The 18,918-nt window shown below is 43.1% G+C and overlaps 1 protein-coding gene across 7 annotated transcripts in view; it reads right to left on the bottom strand.

The window, feature by feature from the left end:
* The window catches only part of CARS2 (cysteinyl-tRNA synthetase 2, mitochondrial), a 49,090-nt gene that overhangs the window by 16,995 nt on the left and 13,177 nt on the right, over positions 1-18,918 (bottom strand). For 4 of the 7 annotated variants that reach the window (XR_009459203.1, XR_009459202.1, XM_059721081.1 and 1 more), the window contains exons 6-10: positions 17,183-17,312; positions 9,088-9,221; positions 6,374-6,441; positions 4,659-4,724; positions 4,271-4,337 (exon numbers count right to left, since the gene is read on the bottom strand). Coding sequence is in view for 5 of the 7 variants with exons in the window: in XM_059721081.1 (XP_059577064.1) it covers positions 4,271-4,337; positions 4,659-4,724; positions 6,374-6,441; positions 9,088-9,221; positions 17,183-17,312 (465 nt within the window). In the remaining 2 variants the exon portion in view is untranslated. The remainder of the gene's footprint in view (positions 1-4,270; positions 4,338-4,658; positions 4,725-6,373; positions 6,442-9,087; positions 9,222-17,182; positions 17,313-18,918) is intronic. The other 3 variants (XM_059721082.1, XM_059721083.1, XM_059721084.1) reach the window with 3 other exon arrangements.

The following is an 18,918-nucleotide window of genomic DNA, read 5'->3' as shown; positions in this document are numbered from 1 at the left end:
ATGCCCCGATTGATACAGACTGTGGGGTTATTGCCTTCCTCTGTAGCCATGGGAATGGCCCCCTTCCTGAGATCTCTCAAGCCTATATTAACAACCTTTTTGCAGCCAAGTCCCAGAAGCTGCACGTGAGCTGTAGGGATCCCTGTGCAATGGAGATGGCAGTGGCCTGGCACCACTCCTTGCCCCCATGGGCAGCTCCCAGGACTCAGACAGAGCTGTTCACAGCTAGAAGGATCTGCCTGCTGTGGGCCATGAGTACCCAGAGGGCCTGCTGCTGCTGCCACCACCAAGGGCTGTGCACCACAGGGGTAAAGAGAATGGACGTGGGGGCCCTCTCACACAACACCACACCCCCTGCCACACCCAATACAGGAGTAAGACTTTATTTTTGAGCTATTATGCAATTGCCTCTGTATACACTATGCAAACACATACACAATTAGGACAAATTTATTTATTTTTTAAATAAAATTAAAATGTTACACTAGATATTTGATTTTTAGTATATGATTTAGGTTTTTTTTCAGTTCCAAGATGGCAACCCCCTTCCTCTCCCAAAAGAAGTACTTTTGGAGGCAAGGGGAGGGACTTCCAGTGGCAAAGGTCAGGGGTTAGAGGCAGGACTTCTAGTCCCAAGATGGCAGCCAGGGGGCAGGGTACCTGTTAAGGGACAGGGCTACCCTTGTGGCTCTTGACAGCTCAGAATTCATTAAGCAACCCTCCAGCCAAAATAATTGTGCACCCCTGCCTTACATTGTGGCAGATTCTCCAACTTGTATTCAAGACCCTGAGAAGATGACTGTCTCCTGCACAGAACAGCTTGGTCCATCCAGTGGATATATTTTCATTTTGCCTGAGTAGCAAGACTGTCAGCCATCATCCTCCTACCACAGCTTTACAAGATCTTTCAGGGGCTCAAAAATATAGCATCAGACCCTTACACTGGCCAACTCCATGTTCTAATCAGTAGGACACAGGACATTCAGTCTTAAAGACAGCTACAATAGTCTAAATATGCTCCCCAACAACCCTACCCAAACTTTCTGAGAAACACTGAACTCAAGCAAAATTTCTCTGTTCTAACAAATTAATTTGGAAAGCAGACTACAAAAAAAAAAAAAAAAAAATGGAACCAAGTAATAAAAGTTAGCTGTAAAAATGAATTAAACATGTATGAGCAGATAGAAGACTAGACAGGCTGGTCTCATGTTCTAGACCAGGTCCTGACTTCTTAACCTCTCCATTTTGTAGCGAGAGTAACAGTCATTCAGATTGTTTTTCTATTTGCTCTGCAGATTAGTGACAGAAGATTCTCATTTACTCCAATCAAATTCCAGCCAATGACAAACTGTTTCCTTTTATCAAAGTCACCTGTGTGTGTGGCTGGTCCTCTGTCTTTATCAAAATGAAAATTAAAAAAAATAAAATAAAAATAACTTTTATATACTATACATATATAGTATATAAAGCTATATTTATAGACTGGATGTATGTGATATTCTTATATTATTACATACACACTTTATACAAGATCCCAGACTCTTTTCTCTTTACCGATTAAAAGACAATAAGAAAAAAACAAAACAAAACCCAATCAAGCTGTAGAAAATGATGCATAACTAACTAACCAATCATCAAATACAAGGCTGTCAGCATTTCTCCTTGCCCCAGGGGCAGCCTTGAAAGTTGAGTGCCATTGAGCCTTTGTTTACAGAACACACATGTATTATGCATTTTAGCTTCCCATTAAATTTTTACAAACATGTGTTTGTGCAGGGCTGCAAGCGCCCCAAGGTACATTAGAGAGCCACTTATGTGCTCAACGTTCATTTGGTGTTCTGACAGGTGCAGAGACCCCGAGGTGACAAGCATGCAACCATCCCTGCTGCCTCAAACCAGAGAAGCAACGCTCCTTCCACACACAGCTGTTCTTTTGCTTACATTTGGGGCTTGTTCAACAAGCAAGATTTGTCTAGGATTTATTCCTCCTTTTCCATGGTGATTGAGGGCTGTGACAGAGCCAGTCAACTCTTTTTTTTAATCTCATTCTGTAAAATATTTTAGGCACAGGAAGCATTCCTAGAGCCTTTAGTCACTAATACGAGCAGAGATCCATTCAGTCGGCCCAGCAAAGAGCTAGAGGTATTAATCAGCCAAAAGACCCATGCCACAGAACTGTTTATCCATACAAAATTCACAGCATGTTACAAAGCAGCACCTGTTAATAAAATAATAAGGCATTCACTACCTCAGCTCTCCCAATTTTCCCATTATAGGTGCTAATTTGGGATGTCTAGTAGCTTGCTTAACAAAGATTACACTACAAATATAGTGCACAGTCAACAGGCTCTGGCACTCAATTACAATACTATCAGCCTGAATAGACTGTATGACCCAAATGGAGTCATGAAATTTCTGTTCTATTTTAGGGAGCATGAATGGGGCATAACACTCTTGCCGTCTGCATTAAAATGTATTTTGTTAAAAAGTACTGCTTGTTACAATCCTGTAAAAAAATCTATTAAAGAGAAACAAAAGCTTTAAAAAACCCCAAAAATGCAGGATTCTTGTTCATTTAGAATGGCTTATTGTTTATTGGGTTTTCATGCAAGTGAGCTTTATTGTACCATTAAACTCTCTGGGAGCATCCCAACAAGCACACACGTCCATGGGAGTGCGTTTCCCATGGGACATATTTATGCCACTGCTATTTTGCCCAGGGCATGCCGCTGCACACTCACTCTGACACATGGCAAAGTGATCCGGGTGTGGTAGGGGAGGTTGGGGCTAGCACCTGTACTGGCCCCAGCAGCCTTACTTGGGGTCCTGGGGGCCTCCCAGGGCAGCAGTGATCCTAAGCCAGCAGCTTGGAGCCTGGCTGGAAGCCACATCATGGCTCTGGCTGGCTAGGCTCCCTTTCTGGTGGCACAAACTACAAATTGCTGCTGCATGCACCATGCCACTTTTTTCAGCGATGTTCTTCTTTGACACCAGGATCTCCTAGTGTCAAAAAAACTGCTACGCAGCAAATGAGCAGCGCAGTGAACAGATGCATGTGTGCCACATTCCATTTGTGGTGCCTCAAATTGCTTTAAGGTGTTGTGAACCACATGTACACACTCACTAGCATGTGTCCTCCAGCTGCATCTACACATGTGCTTTACTATGGGATTCACTAATCAGCTCCGCAGTACAGCATCACCATCTACACACAAGCCCATATCAGGGCACAGTAAATTAACTAACTCTGCCGTAGAATAGTACTGTCCAGGACAAGCACTATCCTATGGCAGACTAATTTATGCCACTGCAATATGCATGTAGATGGTGGCCAGGGCTGGCTGGGGCTTAAGGGTGCTACAGTGTGGCTAGCCTGACACTACCACCCAGAGATTGGGGTTGACTCACCGCAGCTCCCTTGCCAGCCTGGGACTGCAGGCTTAACATGCTGTGGTCCCTGGCACATGTGTAAACACTGTGTCCAGGAGAAATGAACTCCAGCATAAACTGTGCCAGTTTATTTCTTCACCCTAATAGCATGTGTAAGATGCACCCTCTGAATACTAAATATCTTCCATTAATCAGATAGATCACAAATGTAAAGCCACAGTAATTAAAAAAAAAAAAAAAAGGATGTCAAGTCCCAGTCATAGCTATATGAATATGCAGCAAAATTTCACTCAGCTCTCTGTCCAAACTTTGTTGATCTTGATCTAAACACATCATAAGTGACCACCACAGAGAAAGTGATAATTTATAAATTAAGACTGCAATGCAGGAAAGCTCATGCACATGTAGTTAAGTGTTGGCTGAAGTCAAGCTGCTTTTCCTATACAAGTTTTGGGACAAATATCTTGCAACATGCTAGCACTCTTCAACATGAGCAATTTGAAGCTGTTAGACACCAAAGGCCAGATTCACTTCACCTATTAGGCATCTATGTGTACTTAGAATCTTGCTTGGGTGTTTATTTCACCATGCTCGAGTTCCTGAAAAATTAATACAAAAGGTAGGTGGGTCTTCCTCCTCAATATTTTCTTCTGACTCAGTTGCAAGGGTCAAACGATGATGTGTTACAAAAGCAGATGCAATATGGATCTTCAGGTACCCAAATGGCATACAAAAAAAATAAAATAAAAAAATCACACCTACACACCTAAATGCGACCAGACTCTATTCTAACACATTGTGCTACTCCAGTAGCACAAGCAATAGTAACAGTCTTCACTATTTTGGAAGGCTTGCTAGAAAAGATGGCCTTTTTCCTTACCTGATCTGTAATTGCTGCGCAAACAAAACATTCTGAACTCATCTGAGGAAAACTTCTTCAGAAAATCCTAATAAAAAAAAAGCATTATATTATACCTATTATAAGCAGGTCCTTCACTGTGATCCTTTATATTGTGTTACGTTACATGTAAATTGCTTAGCCTGTTGGGTTAAAACAACCCATTTTTCCCTTATTCACTTCTGCAGTTTGAAAGTCTAAAAATATTCTCTCTTCAATATGTTTACTTAAAATTGAAACTAAATTATACTTCCCTTGTAGTAACATTAAATAAGAATGTCATAGATATGCCAAATGCCACAACTGATGGATCGCTGTCTTGCATTACTGCCAAGGAGGACAAAGGAAAGGCAGAAGGCATCACCCTTGCCTTGAATTCTTCAGGATGCACACAAGTAAAGTTCCACATGAGTTTTAAATTCAAGGTGTAGAAAGCCTAAATGTGAGGAAATGTGGTTCACTGTACTGAAAATTACTTAATGGGGTTAATAAGACAGAGAGAAAAATTACCTGTAGAATATTAAAGGAAGGAACACTAGATTTGCAGCTTTTTATTACTAAATGTATTTAACTCACATTGCATATAACGTAACTTGCTAATGGGAAGTTCCTTTTCATCTTCCAAGGGATATTTCCTGGTGTAAAATATCCCATTAAAAATTTAAAAGAATTTTTATTTTAAAAGTAGTGCTTGTTGTATTACCCCTCATTATTTCACCTTTCCATCATCTGTTCATACTTGGAAAAATACTGAGAGAACTGTCAGCAATGGAAAATTTTCCTACAGCCTCACTTTAAACAGACAACATGAGGAGAAATTTTATGCATAACAGTAGCTCACACTGCACTTTGATTTTCCAAGGATTTTAAATGGTCTTCCAGGGAAGCCAGAGAAGGAAATCAGTACACTGATTCAGCCTCTTATGACATGCCTACATGAGTAAGATTATTCACTGCTGACACCAAGTAGCAATAAAGAAGTGCAGCCAAGCTGTTGTTGAACACTTTTATGCTGTGAATGAAGCAGAGGACAAGCTGTGCTCTACACCATTTCAAGAACTTTGTCTGAACCTGTTAATAAACCTCCTGATAAAATCCACCAGAAACAACTGCTTCAACAAAGGAAAGCTGCTTCTGGCAAGAGCATGGGACACTAATACAGCATGTCATTTAAAAAGATAAAGAACCTGCTGAAACAGACATACTCTTACCACTTGTTGATAGTAGATGCAAGGTAAAGATCTACGTGCATTACTAAGACAATGGCAATAAAGGAAATGCAGGCTTCAAGAGCCATCAGTGCAGCAGCATTATAAGATTTATGAAAACTCCATGTAAAAAGGTCACGAGTGCGGAGGTCTGCTTCATATTAAAGGAGATACAAAATAAAGTCTCAAAACAAGGTTGTTCTACAACTGTATACAACTACGAATGGTATACATTTGTTCATCTGCTGGGCAGTTTAATTAATAACTGTATCAATTAAATTATATCATCTGAGCATCATCTTCCCAAATACATTGCTCTTATCTGAGATGTATTATGACAGGAGTATAAAAATTAATTATACAAAGAAAACTCAATTACAGCTTTTTATCATGGTCCACAGGTCTTGGCTTCAAAGAATTATAAAACAAGGTTTAATCAGAGTATCTTTACTGACAATAACTGAAGATTAATTTACCCAAATATGCCATCACAGCCATGAGCTCCAAATCTGGAGAATTCTTTCCTGTCCAGCCTTTACACTGGCTTACACTGGTGTTTATACACATGCTCTGGGAGTAGAAGGAAGGGGGGGAACTTTAATCATAGAGGCTCTTGGAGCCACTAAAGTGCCCACAGTGTCTCAAAGATCAGCATCAAATGAGCTTTAGATAGAGCACCCCCACTGCCATTTTGAAGCACAGGGACACTGATGCAAGAAGCGGGAGGATGCTGGACCGCGGTAATTACCACACTCCAGCAGACTCGATTAAATTACATTGCATCGGAGCAGCCTCCTTCCTCATCTATAGGTACCCAAAACGAATATTGGTATATAAAAAAAACTACACATTTCTGTAGTTTACAACAGTATATTACCTTAATTGTAATGTAGTTTTTTAATGATTTTGACATTTTTTCTCGATTTCCTTTAATGTGCAAGTGCCCTGAAACAAAAACAATAACGTTAATTTAATCTGCTTCTGAATAGGTAGAAAGCAAAAAGAAAAATTCTGCTCTGAGATGCTACAGTTGCTAGATGCAGGACTAATGTAGCTGGACTTCTGCCAACCAAGGCAAGACTCAGTCTTTTTAAATGTACTTTTACTCCAAGCACAAGCCCTACATTTTTACATACCCAGAGCATTAATGAATGGACAAAAATGTAAAAAAAGGAATACAAACGTAACTTGTACACAAATGATCCAAAAACATTTCCTTCAAGTTTGCCTCAGAACAGCATGCACAAAATGAGTGAGTTTCAAAAAATGGGGAAAGAAAAAAAAAAAAAAAACCACCACCACATTTAGGGATTGATAAAAGGATGGAAGAGTAAATATTCTATTAACAGATGGAAAAATGATGGCAAAATATAAAGAGTAAGAGACAGAACAAAGCCTCCTCTTAAGAAAGAAGGAGAGCAAAAAATAACTGCTAACAGTGCAGCCAGTGATAGTATTCAGCACCATGGTTTAAAAGCCTTAATTGGCTTTTCAGACTAAAGGGATTAACTCTTAAAGTTACAAAATTCCCTCAACTTCCACTCAAGTTGCAGACACTCAGTTCCTCTCAGGATCAGGCATGAAGTACAGCTATAGGAACTATAGTATATTACAGATATAGATGACTGCAAACTTTCCTTACTACTGAATAACTCTGCTTTGAACTCCATGACCGCCTCCAGAGGAGCGCCACTATCATTAAAATCTGCATAGGAGGATTCTTACTCAACACAGCAAAGGATAAGGCTGTGTGAACTAAGGTCTGGCCCTTTCAGATGATTTATTTAGGCATAACCAATAAGGCAGCTGGCCAGAAAAGAAAATTATCTTAATAGATTCATAAAGTCAAGTCCTCTTCTCAGTTCTGTAAAGAAACAAAAGACAGGTTCTTTATACTACAAGCCTGTGTATACTGCAGCTCTGACAAATTTCTTCCCTAACCAAGTTGCAAAGGACACTCAGAAGCAAATTTAAAACTAACCTTTTTCTTTAATTATTTCCTCCCTCTGGCAAATGCTGACAGCACCAAATTGTGCCTCCTCAAAGACTAGGTCACTGTTTCTAAATTTGATTTAAAATACAGCTTGGTCTTGTTCACAATGATTGGAGAGAGCGTAACATCAAGGTCACTTGAGCCAGGTTTAAATAATGTTTGAAAATTATTCATTATAAAATAGCATGATGTATCAGCTGATGCAGCAAGTCAGGTTTCTCTATAATTAGGGAGAAAGGAAGGGGTATGTGAAACATCCAGAGAGGAAGACAGACTGGGCTATCAACTCTGTGATCAAAGGCAAATATGAGTTGTTTCTAGCTAGCCTGCTTCTTGTACATAATCCTTAAGTGGCTGCTGAACAAGCTAGAAAAAGATTTCTCTGGATTTATGAGCATTTACACCAGCTAAGGATCTGCTTCTATGGCTTTCAAGAAAGATGCTCCATGTAGACTGGACAGTACTACAGCCAGAAGGTGGCAGTTTACAGGGAAGTCATGCCTGAAAAAACCCAAGCAGGGAATGGTAGTACACACCTGAAGGCCCCTCTCTTTGCCAGGATTCTGGAATTTCATGGCCAAGAACAAACCAGAATGCAAAAAGATGACAATTCCAGAGCACATCTGAAACTAACACATTTTGTTTCTTCTCATCACATGACATAAAGCTATTGGTACATTAAGTCTCCCAGAAGAATGTAGACAAGTTTCATGTATGTCAACTACAAAATAATTATATTCAGCACTGCCAGTGTTTTTCTCCAACACAGATGTTTCTCTCTGTTGAAACACAGCTTTGGGAGTTTTGTTTGTTCACCAGCTTCCACACACCTCAGCATTACCTGCAGGTCACATTTTCCTGTAGTATGGATGTCTCTTCTTATCATCGTTCAAATGATTCCACTATATTTATAAATATGGTTGTTTATTACAGATTTCTAATGAAAACTTTCCTTCCAGGCCAACAACACTTGACTGGAACAAAGGAATCCAAGAATGATCTGCAACTATTCCAGCTTCTAAAAATTATTATTAAAAAAGCATCCACCTATCCTCTCACCTTACCTCAGATTGTACCACCTTGGAATCAAAGTTCTATTTTTAGGACTACATCCAAAAGAGCAAACATGAATAAATTGTTTCAATCTTTATGGAGAAAGACAAATATCCAGAAAGACAACATAGCCCCTACAGCAGCATCCCAAATTCTGAGAGAAGGTAGATAAAAAGTGAGCAAGAATTCTAGGAGACAATATCTTCAAAAGGCAGTTAGTGACCTTCCCGTCCATACATGTACAAAATGTCATGACTTGGCAACTTCCCCAAATCCAGGTACAATAAAAAAAACCCCTACCGTTCCTGTACTAATAAAGGCTTCTATTTGTATTAGCTCTGGTAAAATTCATTTCTAATTATTTTCTTCATGTATTTAAAGAAAAAAAGGAAGGGGGAAAAGGGAAGGGGGAAAACTTGGCCTCAATAGCAGTATCTCTGTCCTGAAACACTTTTTCCCCCAAATTTTGAAGAATACAAGTACTATGCCATTAAAAGAAGAAAGCCAAGTACAAAAAATTTAAAACATCTTCGTTTTTTACTTACCAGAGTGTAAAAAATAACTGCACCATTGCTCACATTGATGATAAGCCCCACATTGTGCAATTTCATTTTCGTGATGAGGAAAAACAAGATCTATGCCACCAGTATGGATGTCCAGTTGGTTTCCAAACACTGTACTGTAACAATATTTTATTGATCAATAAAACAGACCACTACAAAAGCCATAGTAAAAGAAATAAAGGGAACCAGTAAGATGAAGTATTTTACATCCAGGTCATCATAACATCAGAACCAGAATTATAAGCTCATCCAAATGCTAAGGCCTTAGCAATTAGCTTGTCCAGTTTAATTTTGCGTGCCATCAGGGACTGCGAGCAGGAGATAGACTCCTACTGCCAGACTCTTCTAGATCACAGTCTCCCTCCAGGCCAGAGGAGGACTCTGGGACCTCCTGCTGTGTCCAGCCAGGGGCATGGACCAAGGTGGTCAAGGGCCCTAAGGCCCACCGCACCAAGGCCCCTCCCCCACCAGAACTGAGCAACAGGTATGCACCTCTTGCTGCCCCAGCAGAGCCTGCTGAGTTGCCGGCCCCCACAGGCAACATGGGGCTAACTGCAGCTCCCGCCCCTGCTCTCCCCAAGACAAAACGTAAGGTGTTTGTTGTGGGAGACTCCCTCCTGAGGGGGACGGAGGGGCCAATCTGCCACCCCGACCCCTTAGCCCGGCAAGTCTGCTGCTTCCCAGGGGCCCGCATCCAGGACATTGCGGAGAGGATCCCAAAGCTCCTCAAACCCACAGACCACTATCCCATGCTCCTTATTCATGTGGGCACCAATGACACTGCTCGGAGCACTCCCAGCCAGGTCATGAGGCGCTACAGGGATTTGGGAGCGGGGCTTAAGGGTCTGGGGGCACAGGTGGTGTTCTCGTCGATCCTCCCAGTCTCAGGCTATGGGCTGAGAAGGGACAGGAGGATCTATGTGGTCAACCAAAGACTGCGGCGCTGGTGTCGTCAGGAAGGCTTTGGCTTTCATGACCACAGCCCGCTCTTTGGCGAGAGAGGCAGCGAGCTGCTGGGAAGAGATGGTCTCCACCTCTCTCCCCTAGGGAGGAGGCTCTTCTCAGCCAGACTGGCTGACCTGCTCCACCAGGCTTTAAACTAAGCCCGTTGGGGGACGGGGGGACTACTGCCACTGCTGGCCCGCTGAGCAATCCTTGCAAAGCCAGTGGATCACGGCACTCAAGGGAGCCCACCCCAGCCCCAGCCCTGGTAAAACCTGTGGGCAAGGAAGGAGCCCCCCACGGGGCACTTGCCTGCCTGTACACTAATGCCAGGAGCCTGGGGAACAAAGCAGAAGGAACTCATTCTCCTGCTCAGTGCAAACAATTACGATGTCATAGGGATAACGGAGACCTGGTGGGACTCCACCCATGACTGGACCACGGGGATAGATGGCTATACCCTGTACAGGAGGGATCGTGTAGAGAAAAGGGGCGGGGGTGTAGCTCTCTATGTTAAGGAAAGCTATGCGTCCCTGCAAGCCGATATTGGCGACCAGCGTGGACGGCTGGAGACCCTCTGGGTTAAAATCCGTGGGGAACACGGCACAGGGGACACAATGGTGGGAGTCTATTACAGACCTCCCACCCAAAGTCCTGAGCTAGACCAGGAGTTTGCCCAGGAACTGGCTGAGGCAGCTTGCTCCAGGACCATGGTTGTCATGGGTGACTTCAATTACCCAGACATCTCGTGGGAGGATCGCTCAGCAAAATCTGAGCGGTTGCAGAGCTTCCTCTCGTGCGTGGATGACCTCTACCTGACTCAAGAAGTCTATGGGCCAATGAGAGGCAAAGCGCTGCTCGACCTGGTACTGGCTACTGGGGATGACCTAGTCGGCGACCTAGTGATCGATGGGAAGCTGGGTGACAGTGACCACGAGCTGATCACCTTCACCATCCGCCGAAAAGCTGGCAAGTCAGTCAGCAACATGCAAGTCCTTGACTTCAGGAAAGCTGACTTTGACAAGCTCAGGAGGCTTGTCAGTGAGGCCCTAGGGGACTGTGACCACAGGGACAGGGGAGTTCAAGAAGAGTGGTTGCTCCTCAAGGGAGCGATCCTCAATGCACAAACTAAGTCTATTCCATCTCGGAGGAAAGGCAGCAAGAGGGCACAGCAGCCCCCCTGGCTCTCCAGGGACCTAGCAGACCTCCTGAGGCTAAAAAGAAAGGCCTACAAAGGATGGGAGTCACCTCCAAGGAGGATTATTCTGCACTGGTCCGGTCCTGTAGGGAGCTGACCAGGAAAGCCAAGGCTGCAATGGAACTCCAGCTAGCTCTGAGCATCAAGGACAATAAAAAGTCCTTTTTCAGATACGTGGGGAGCCAGAGGAAAAGTAGGGGCAACGCTGGACCCCTGCTGAACCAGATGGGGCAACTGACAACTGACGCCCAGGAAAAAGCCAACCTATTAAATAGGTACTTTGCGTCAGTCTTTCATCAGTCCCATGGGACGCCCGTGCCCGCTACAGGGCCGGGAAGTCTGGGTGAGGGTGATCCCCTGCCCTCCATTAATGCTGACTTCGTGAAGGAACATCTTGACAAGCTGGATACCTTCAAGTCAGCCGGCCCTGACAATCTTCACCCCAGGGTACTCAAGGAGCTGGCGAGCATCATAGCCCAGCCTCTAGCGCGGATCTTTGAAAACTCTTGGCGCTCTGGTGTAGTGCCCGAAGACTGGAAGAAGGCCAATGTGGTGCCTATCTTCAAGAAAGGGAGGAAAGTGGATCCGGCTAACTATAGGCCCATCAGCCTGACTTCTATCCCGGGGAAGATCTTAGAAAAGTTTATTAAAGAGGCCATCCTTAATGGACTGGCCGACGCCAACATCTTAAGGGATAGCCAGCATGGGTTTGTTGCGGGTAGGTCTTGCTTGACCAATCTCATTTCCTTCTACGACCAGGTGACCTATCACCTGGACAAGGGAGATGAGATTGATGTCATATATCTTGACTTCAAAAAAGCCCTCGATCTGGTGTCCCATGATCGCCTCTTGGAGAAACTGGCCAATTGTCGCCTTGGGTCCTCCACGATCCACTGGCTGGAAAATTGGCTCCGGGGTCGGACCCAGAGGGTAGTAATTGATGGAAGTCACTCATCGTGGTGTCCGGTGACCACTGGGGTCCCCCAGGGCTCTGTCCTTGGACCCATACTGTTCAACATCTTCATTAATGATGTGGACACTGGAGTCAGAAGCGGACTGGCCAAGTTCGCAGATGACACCAAACTTTGGGGCAAAGCATCCACACCAGAAGACAGGCGGATGATCCAGGCTGACCTGGACAGGCTCAGCAAGTGGGCGGACGAGAATCTGATGGTGTTCAACGCCGATAAATGCAAGGTTCTCCACCTTGGGAAAAAAAACCTGCAGCATCCTTATAGGCTCGGCAGTGCTATGTTGGCTAGCACTATGGAAGAAAGAGACTTGGGGGTCATCATTGACCACAAGATGAACATGAGCCTGCAGTGCTATGCTGCGGCTAGTAAAGCGACCAAAACACTGGCTTGCATCCATAGATGCTTCTCAAGCAAATCCCGGGACGTCATTCTCCCCCTGTACTCGGCCTTAGTGAGGCCGCAGCTGGAGTACTGCATCCAGTTTTGGGCTCCACAATTCAAAAAAGGATGTGGAGAAGCTTGAGAGTCCAGAGAAGAGCCACGCGCATGATCAGAGGTCAGGGAAGCAGACCCTACGATGACAGGCTGAGAGCCATGGGGCTCTTTAGCCTGGAAAAGCGCAGGCTCAGGGGTATTCTGATGGCCACCTACAAGTTTATCAGGGGTGACCACCAGTATCTGGGGGACTGTTTGTTCACCAGAGCGCCCCAAGGGATGACGAGGTCGAATGGTCACAAACTACTACAAGCTCGTTTCAGGCTGGACATAAGGAAGAATTTCTTTACTGTCCGAGCCCCCAAGGTCTGGAACAGCCTGCCACCGGAGGTTGTTCAAGCGCCTTCATTGAACACCTTCAAGATGAAACTGGATGCTTATCTTGCTGGGATCCTATGACCCCAGCTGACTTCCTGCCCTTTGGGCGGGGGGCTGGACTCGATGATCTTCCGAGGTCCCTTCCAGCCCTAATGTCTATGAAATCTATGAAATTTTATGCTGGGAAACCATCATGTTTTTATTAGGTCAAGCACCTTTAATTTTTACTCAGAACCAACCGGGGCATCTCCTTTCTTTGTTCCAGTTGCCAAATTGATAGCAGTCACTGTGACTCAAAGCAGAAAATAATTAACAAGATTCCAAACAGGATGGGCAGATTCTATTCAACATATTAGGCACCTAAGTAGACTCTCAGAAATAACTGCAATCTTATGTCATCCTGCCCAACACTCTGAAAAACTACTAATGAAGCTACTTTTGAAGCATAACATCATCTTAGCCTTAAGATGAAGTCAAAACTCACAGTGAAAAGGAAAAAGGCCCACTGCTTTTCACGTGAAAGGTTTTTCCAAGGGCTCATGTACATTTGTACTTAATGCCTAATGAGTAAAACAGGATATGGACCCATGTGTTTCTGCCCATGTATATAACTGCCGATTATTTATGAGAATTTTTATAAGAATTTGAAAAATAAATCCATGGTAGAAAATGCTTATCATAATAAGCAGAAAAAGGGTTGTTTCTCTAATTTCACTTCACCAGAGATTAAAGGAGTAACGTTCCAATGAAGTTACAGACAGTTCATGGCCAAAATTAAAAGGAAAAGTTATGCCTTATGTACCTCCTGGTTACAGCAGAGAATCAAGGGTCAGAACTCATGGGTTCTGTCCTCAGCTCCAACCTGTGTTTGTTGCATCACCTTGGGCAATACAATAAACTTTAGTTCACTCACCAGGAAAACACGGACAATCCTTAAATCAACCCCCTGCAACTCTATTTGCCAGAGTACTCAGGGGGTCTTAAGTCTGGGGAGATGGCTGGGAACACTTTTGTGCACCTGAAAGGAGTAAAACTGTAGCTCTAAGTGCCTCTGCCTAGACTGAGAAAGAAAGTGAAGGGACCAGAAATAGCAATGGACAGAGAAACCTGTGACTATACGATGGCTCCTTCAAATGCTTTTGCACATCTACTTCTGACTGCCCACTCCTAAAACAGCATCTAGCATAGCTGGTTACGGGAGCCACAGATGTATACAGAGTTGGCAACCTACCCCACAACACCTCACCATGCAGGAAGCAGGGTTATCAACTTAAGGATTTACCAGCAGAATGGGGGAAGAGCCAAGAAAAAAGGAGAAATGGAATCCCTCTTGGACTTAATATTCCGATTCTCTGTTGGAGGTCCACATTCTTGCTGACGCCCCTCAGCTTACAAAGCTATTATAAGGCTCATTAAACAGTGCTAAGCACTTTGAGCTCTTTGGCAAAAAAGGGAAGCTGGAAGGGCGAGTTGTCGTTACTACTACTAAAAACTGATGCCTAGCAGCCACCTGAAAAGGTAAAATGTTTTAGGTGACTTACAAAACTGAGTTCTCCATTTCTCATGGCCCAAGATTACCATGCCTGTGCTGCCTCTGAGTGGGTCAGTTGCTATTTACCCTGCAGGGGCTTCATTTAGCCAAAGTGAAAGGAGCATTTACAGCAATGGAGAAGGTAAATAGCATTGCACTGGCAGATGGGTCATTCTGAAGTGCCCTGGACTTTCTTCTCTAGAGTACATTTTTTCAGTCTAATTTACACAGGTTGCACTTTAAGCTGTGTGGCTCTGTGTACTTCAGTAGGTTTGAACAACTCTTTTATAGCACTAGAGTTGTTTCCTGTTCTTAAATCATCTTTAGAAAATGTTTTTCACATTCAGATACTAATAACTAACAACCACAGGTGCACCTGCACAGCGTGCAAGAGAAAATTCTAACACAACAATTACATCTTCCGTCATCACAGCTTGGGCTGAAATTTTAAGTTAAATGGGGTCAGACCTAGCTAATTTGGTAACAACTTCCAAAGTGTGTGTGGGGGAGAAGAAATCTGCCTCAGACTGATGCAGAAACTGGGAATTGCTTATTTTTCAGTGTCTTCAGAAGAGATGAGTTTGAGTCTCTTTTTCTGGATGGGAGTGGGAATTGTTTAATGAAAGCCCTTGGACAGCACAAAATGCTAGGATTCTATGGAGAAAAAATTACTCAAACTGTAAGGCAAATTCATTTAAAACAATTAAGAACAAGGTACCACTTCAGCATAGAGAGGGTACCTATGAAATTTACTGCCATAGGAATGTCAGAATGTCAAACACCGTGCATGAATTTTAAAGGGCACTGAATAATTTATAATCAGTAGCATGCTTAACCACAAACGCCATTAAGATTGGACACCCAAATCTCATACATCTTGCCAAGCATGGGAAGTAATCCCACTTCCTGTCCTCTGAAGTACAGCTCTGCATGCTTGGATAGGGGCACAGTGGTTTAAGTGGGTTAGGGAGAGCTGAAAGCCTCCTGTAAATCAGGCAATAATAAGCTTCATGCAGGCAGGAATGCTACCTCCTAACACACTTGCATCCTGGTCCAGCCCCATGTATGCCTCCAGCAAACAGAGGTACACATGTCAATCTTACCCGGCTGTGACGGTGGTGCTGGTGCTACAGCACCCCTGAAAGGATATTATGCAACCCTAGTTGAGAATCACTGGACTAAAGGATTTTCCCTAATCAGTGGTATGATCCTACAATTTTAAGTGCCCAAGTCCCACTCCATTTTATTTATGTACACATGCATCACTTTCTATAAAAGAATTTCAAAAGCTATTAAAAAGTATTAACTAAGTTTCACAAAATCCCTGTGAAATTAGGTATGTGTCACCTCCATTTTGCAGATGAGAAAACTAAGGCTCAGAAACGATGGCCTTTATTTTGTAACCAAATTTAAAATTAAGCTTAAATGCCTTACTGAATCAGTGGTTAAGGATACATTAAAACTAAATGGTAACATTACCAATGCCTTTAACAGAAAACTGATCTGGTCCCAAATAACTTCCCAAGCCCAAACACGAAGCCTGTGTGTCAGAGCTGGAACTGGATTTCCAGTCTCGGTCAATCACAAAGCTGCTTTCCTTGATTTGTGGGAGGAGCCACTGAAGTGAACCGGCATGAGAGTCCTATAAAATCTGAAATTAGGATTCAAACCACAGAGAATGATTGACAGTCCCTTTAAAGTAATGTTGCTGCAATTCCTATTTTCAAAATAATTTTATCACCCAAGCTTCTTCCTTACTGCCAATACGTAGTATAAAACACCGGTTACACTGATCATCCATAAGGATTGCATCTTGACAGGGTGGAAACAATTGTGTGCTTTCAGGTCTGTGACACTGGGAGCTCTAGCTGCTAACAGAGTAACCAAAGCTGAACAAGTAAAAGGAGAAGGACCAGGTCAAAAGTAGCCCGCTGGTCCTCTAGGATAGGGGATGAATGATAGGCCAATCCACTCTGGAAGAATAGTTGTGAATGTAATGATAACCTTGTTGTCTTCCTACACCTTATTTGTACTGTACATGACATTACATAGCACACAAAGTATTCATTTAGGCCAGGGGTGCTCAACCCCTGGCCTCTGGGCCAGATGCAGCTTACAAAGTCATGTCAACTGGCCCGTGGGGCTCTCCAATGGTTTGAAACAGTGACAATGTTAATTGCTGCTCCCCTGCTGCCTAATTTCTAGACCCATATGGAGCCACACAGACCAGATAATGTGGACTTGTCTGCCAGACTGCGCCAATACATGCCCAGATCCAGACTAAAAAGGCTGGTCCAGCATGCAGCTGGATCTGGACAAGCAGGGTCAGTCCAGCATGCAGCAGGATCTCAGTGTGCAGGCTCACCACTGTGTGGCCAGATCCAGGCACAAGAGGTTGGACCAGTGTGCTGGATCACACCCATAGACCAACCTGACACGGGATCCAGCCTAAAGACTGACCCTGCACCGCTCATCCCACTCACAGAGCCAGAAGGTTAGGTGCCACTGATTTAGGCTGATACTTTCCACTGTCCAAGTGAAATATTTTTGTTGTGGCTTGGTTATTTTACCATTGACAACAAAACAAAAGTGCTAGATTAAAAATCAAAAAAATCTGACCTTGATATGGTTGAGCATTCAATATGCCAGCCGGGTCTTCCTTTTCCCCAGGGAGAAGCCCAAAAAATTTCTTGAGGTTTGGCTGCCTTCCACAGGGCAAAATCTTGGACATGTTGCTTATCAGTATCAGCTGCCAATAATAAATGATCTGTTAATGGAGTAAGGCTTGGAAAAAAGTAACTAGATAAATGTAACTGAATAAAGCAATTAGGTATACATGTCTACAGAACTATACTAAGGAATATCAGCATAAATCTGAATACTTAACGTGCACTTTCTTCTTTCCTATATTTTCCCCTACCCAGTAGAGCTGATGTGTCAGAAAACATCCCACAAAACTAGCACCCTGAACATTCCACCTTGCATTAAAAGATGGACCCTTGATAGACCGCAGGAACAAAAGTAGTGTTCAATCAGCTGGTCTGTCTTCATTCAGCTTTCCCTAAAATAAGCTCAGTACCTTGCGACTGGCAAAAGGATTTCATCCAGAAAGGCATACAGGCATTCTTGTTCTGAAGACCTTAGGAGATGGAATATCCACTGCTTCCCTTTGTGGCGTGCTCCTTCACCTAATTTCAACTTAACCTGGCTTTAACTTCCAGCCATTAGTGCTTATAAATCCATTCAATGCTAGACTACAGTCTTCTAGTACCTTTACTCTGTGCAAGTATTATACACTGCTAAGCAAGCCACCTCCCAACCTTCCTTTTTGATGAAGCAAAACTACACTCCTTCCTTTTCACTGCAAAGCTTTCTGCCCAGACCGGGTTCATCTGTGGCTCTTCTCTGAAATATCACCAGTTTTTCCATCATCCGCTAGATGGTGGAAAACAGGCACTGGAACTGAACAAAGTAATCTAATATCACTTTTGCTTATGCTGCATGAAAGATGAGAAGAAAAAAAAAAAAATCACATCTCATCTCTGCTCCTACATGGTGTTCACCCATTTATGCAGTTATCTTATTAGCAGGGATTCTGGTTTTCTCCGATTTAAAAAAAAAAAAAAAAAAAAAAAAAAATCCCCAATTTTTGGTTAAATAAAGTAACCCCAAATCTCTCCCTCTGTGTTTCATTTAAATCATGGAAAAATGTAAGATTAAAAAAAAAAACAAAAAAAAGAGAGAGAAAGCCAGGATCCCTGCTTATTAGCCACTTTGCCACCATGTTGTACTGAGAGTTCATGTTCAGTTGTTGCTCCATTATGGCCTTATACGCCTTCCTGAGGCATTTCTTAGCACAATGCAGTCCCCGTTCTGTAGGGATTGTCTGTATTCTTTGTTCCCTGATATACAACCTTACATTTGGCTGTATTAAATACACATTTTGTATGAAGGGGTCCAGCTTACCAAGGGATCTAGGTTATGCTACAAGAATGCCCCATCTGCCAAGTTCCACGATACAAAAATTGGCCTTGTGTTATCGGCAAATGATTTTATATTTGCTTCTAAATTGAGCCTTTCTGGATAAAGGCAAGACATAAATCTAAATAACAGTAGTAACTGCAACAACTATGATGAAGGACCGCATCGGGCCTGAACCAATCCCTGCAGAACTCCACTAATAATACAGTTCTCCATTAACAACTATTTTAGTTAGCCAGTTCTCATGTCCTTTCTTGAGCCCATGTAGCATTAATTGTTTACTTGAATTGCTATGACATCAAATATCTTACAAAAGCCTACAGTATATTACACCTTAAAAAAAAAACCAAAAAAAAAACCACACAAACAAACCA

This window comes from Alligator mississippiensis, chromosome 1, assembly GCF_030867095.1.
Source record: "Alligator mississippiensis isolate rAllMis1 chromosome 1, rAllMis1, whole genome shotgun sequence".
In the NCBI taxonomy this organism is placed as follows: Eukaryota; Metazoa; Chordata; order Crocodylia; family Alligatoridae; genus Alligator; species Alligator mississippiensis.
The sequence above is the reverse complement of the archived record's forward strand: the minus strand, read 5'-3'. Positions and strand labels throughout refer to the sequence as shown.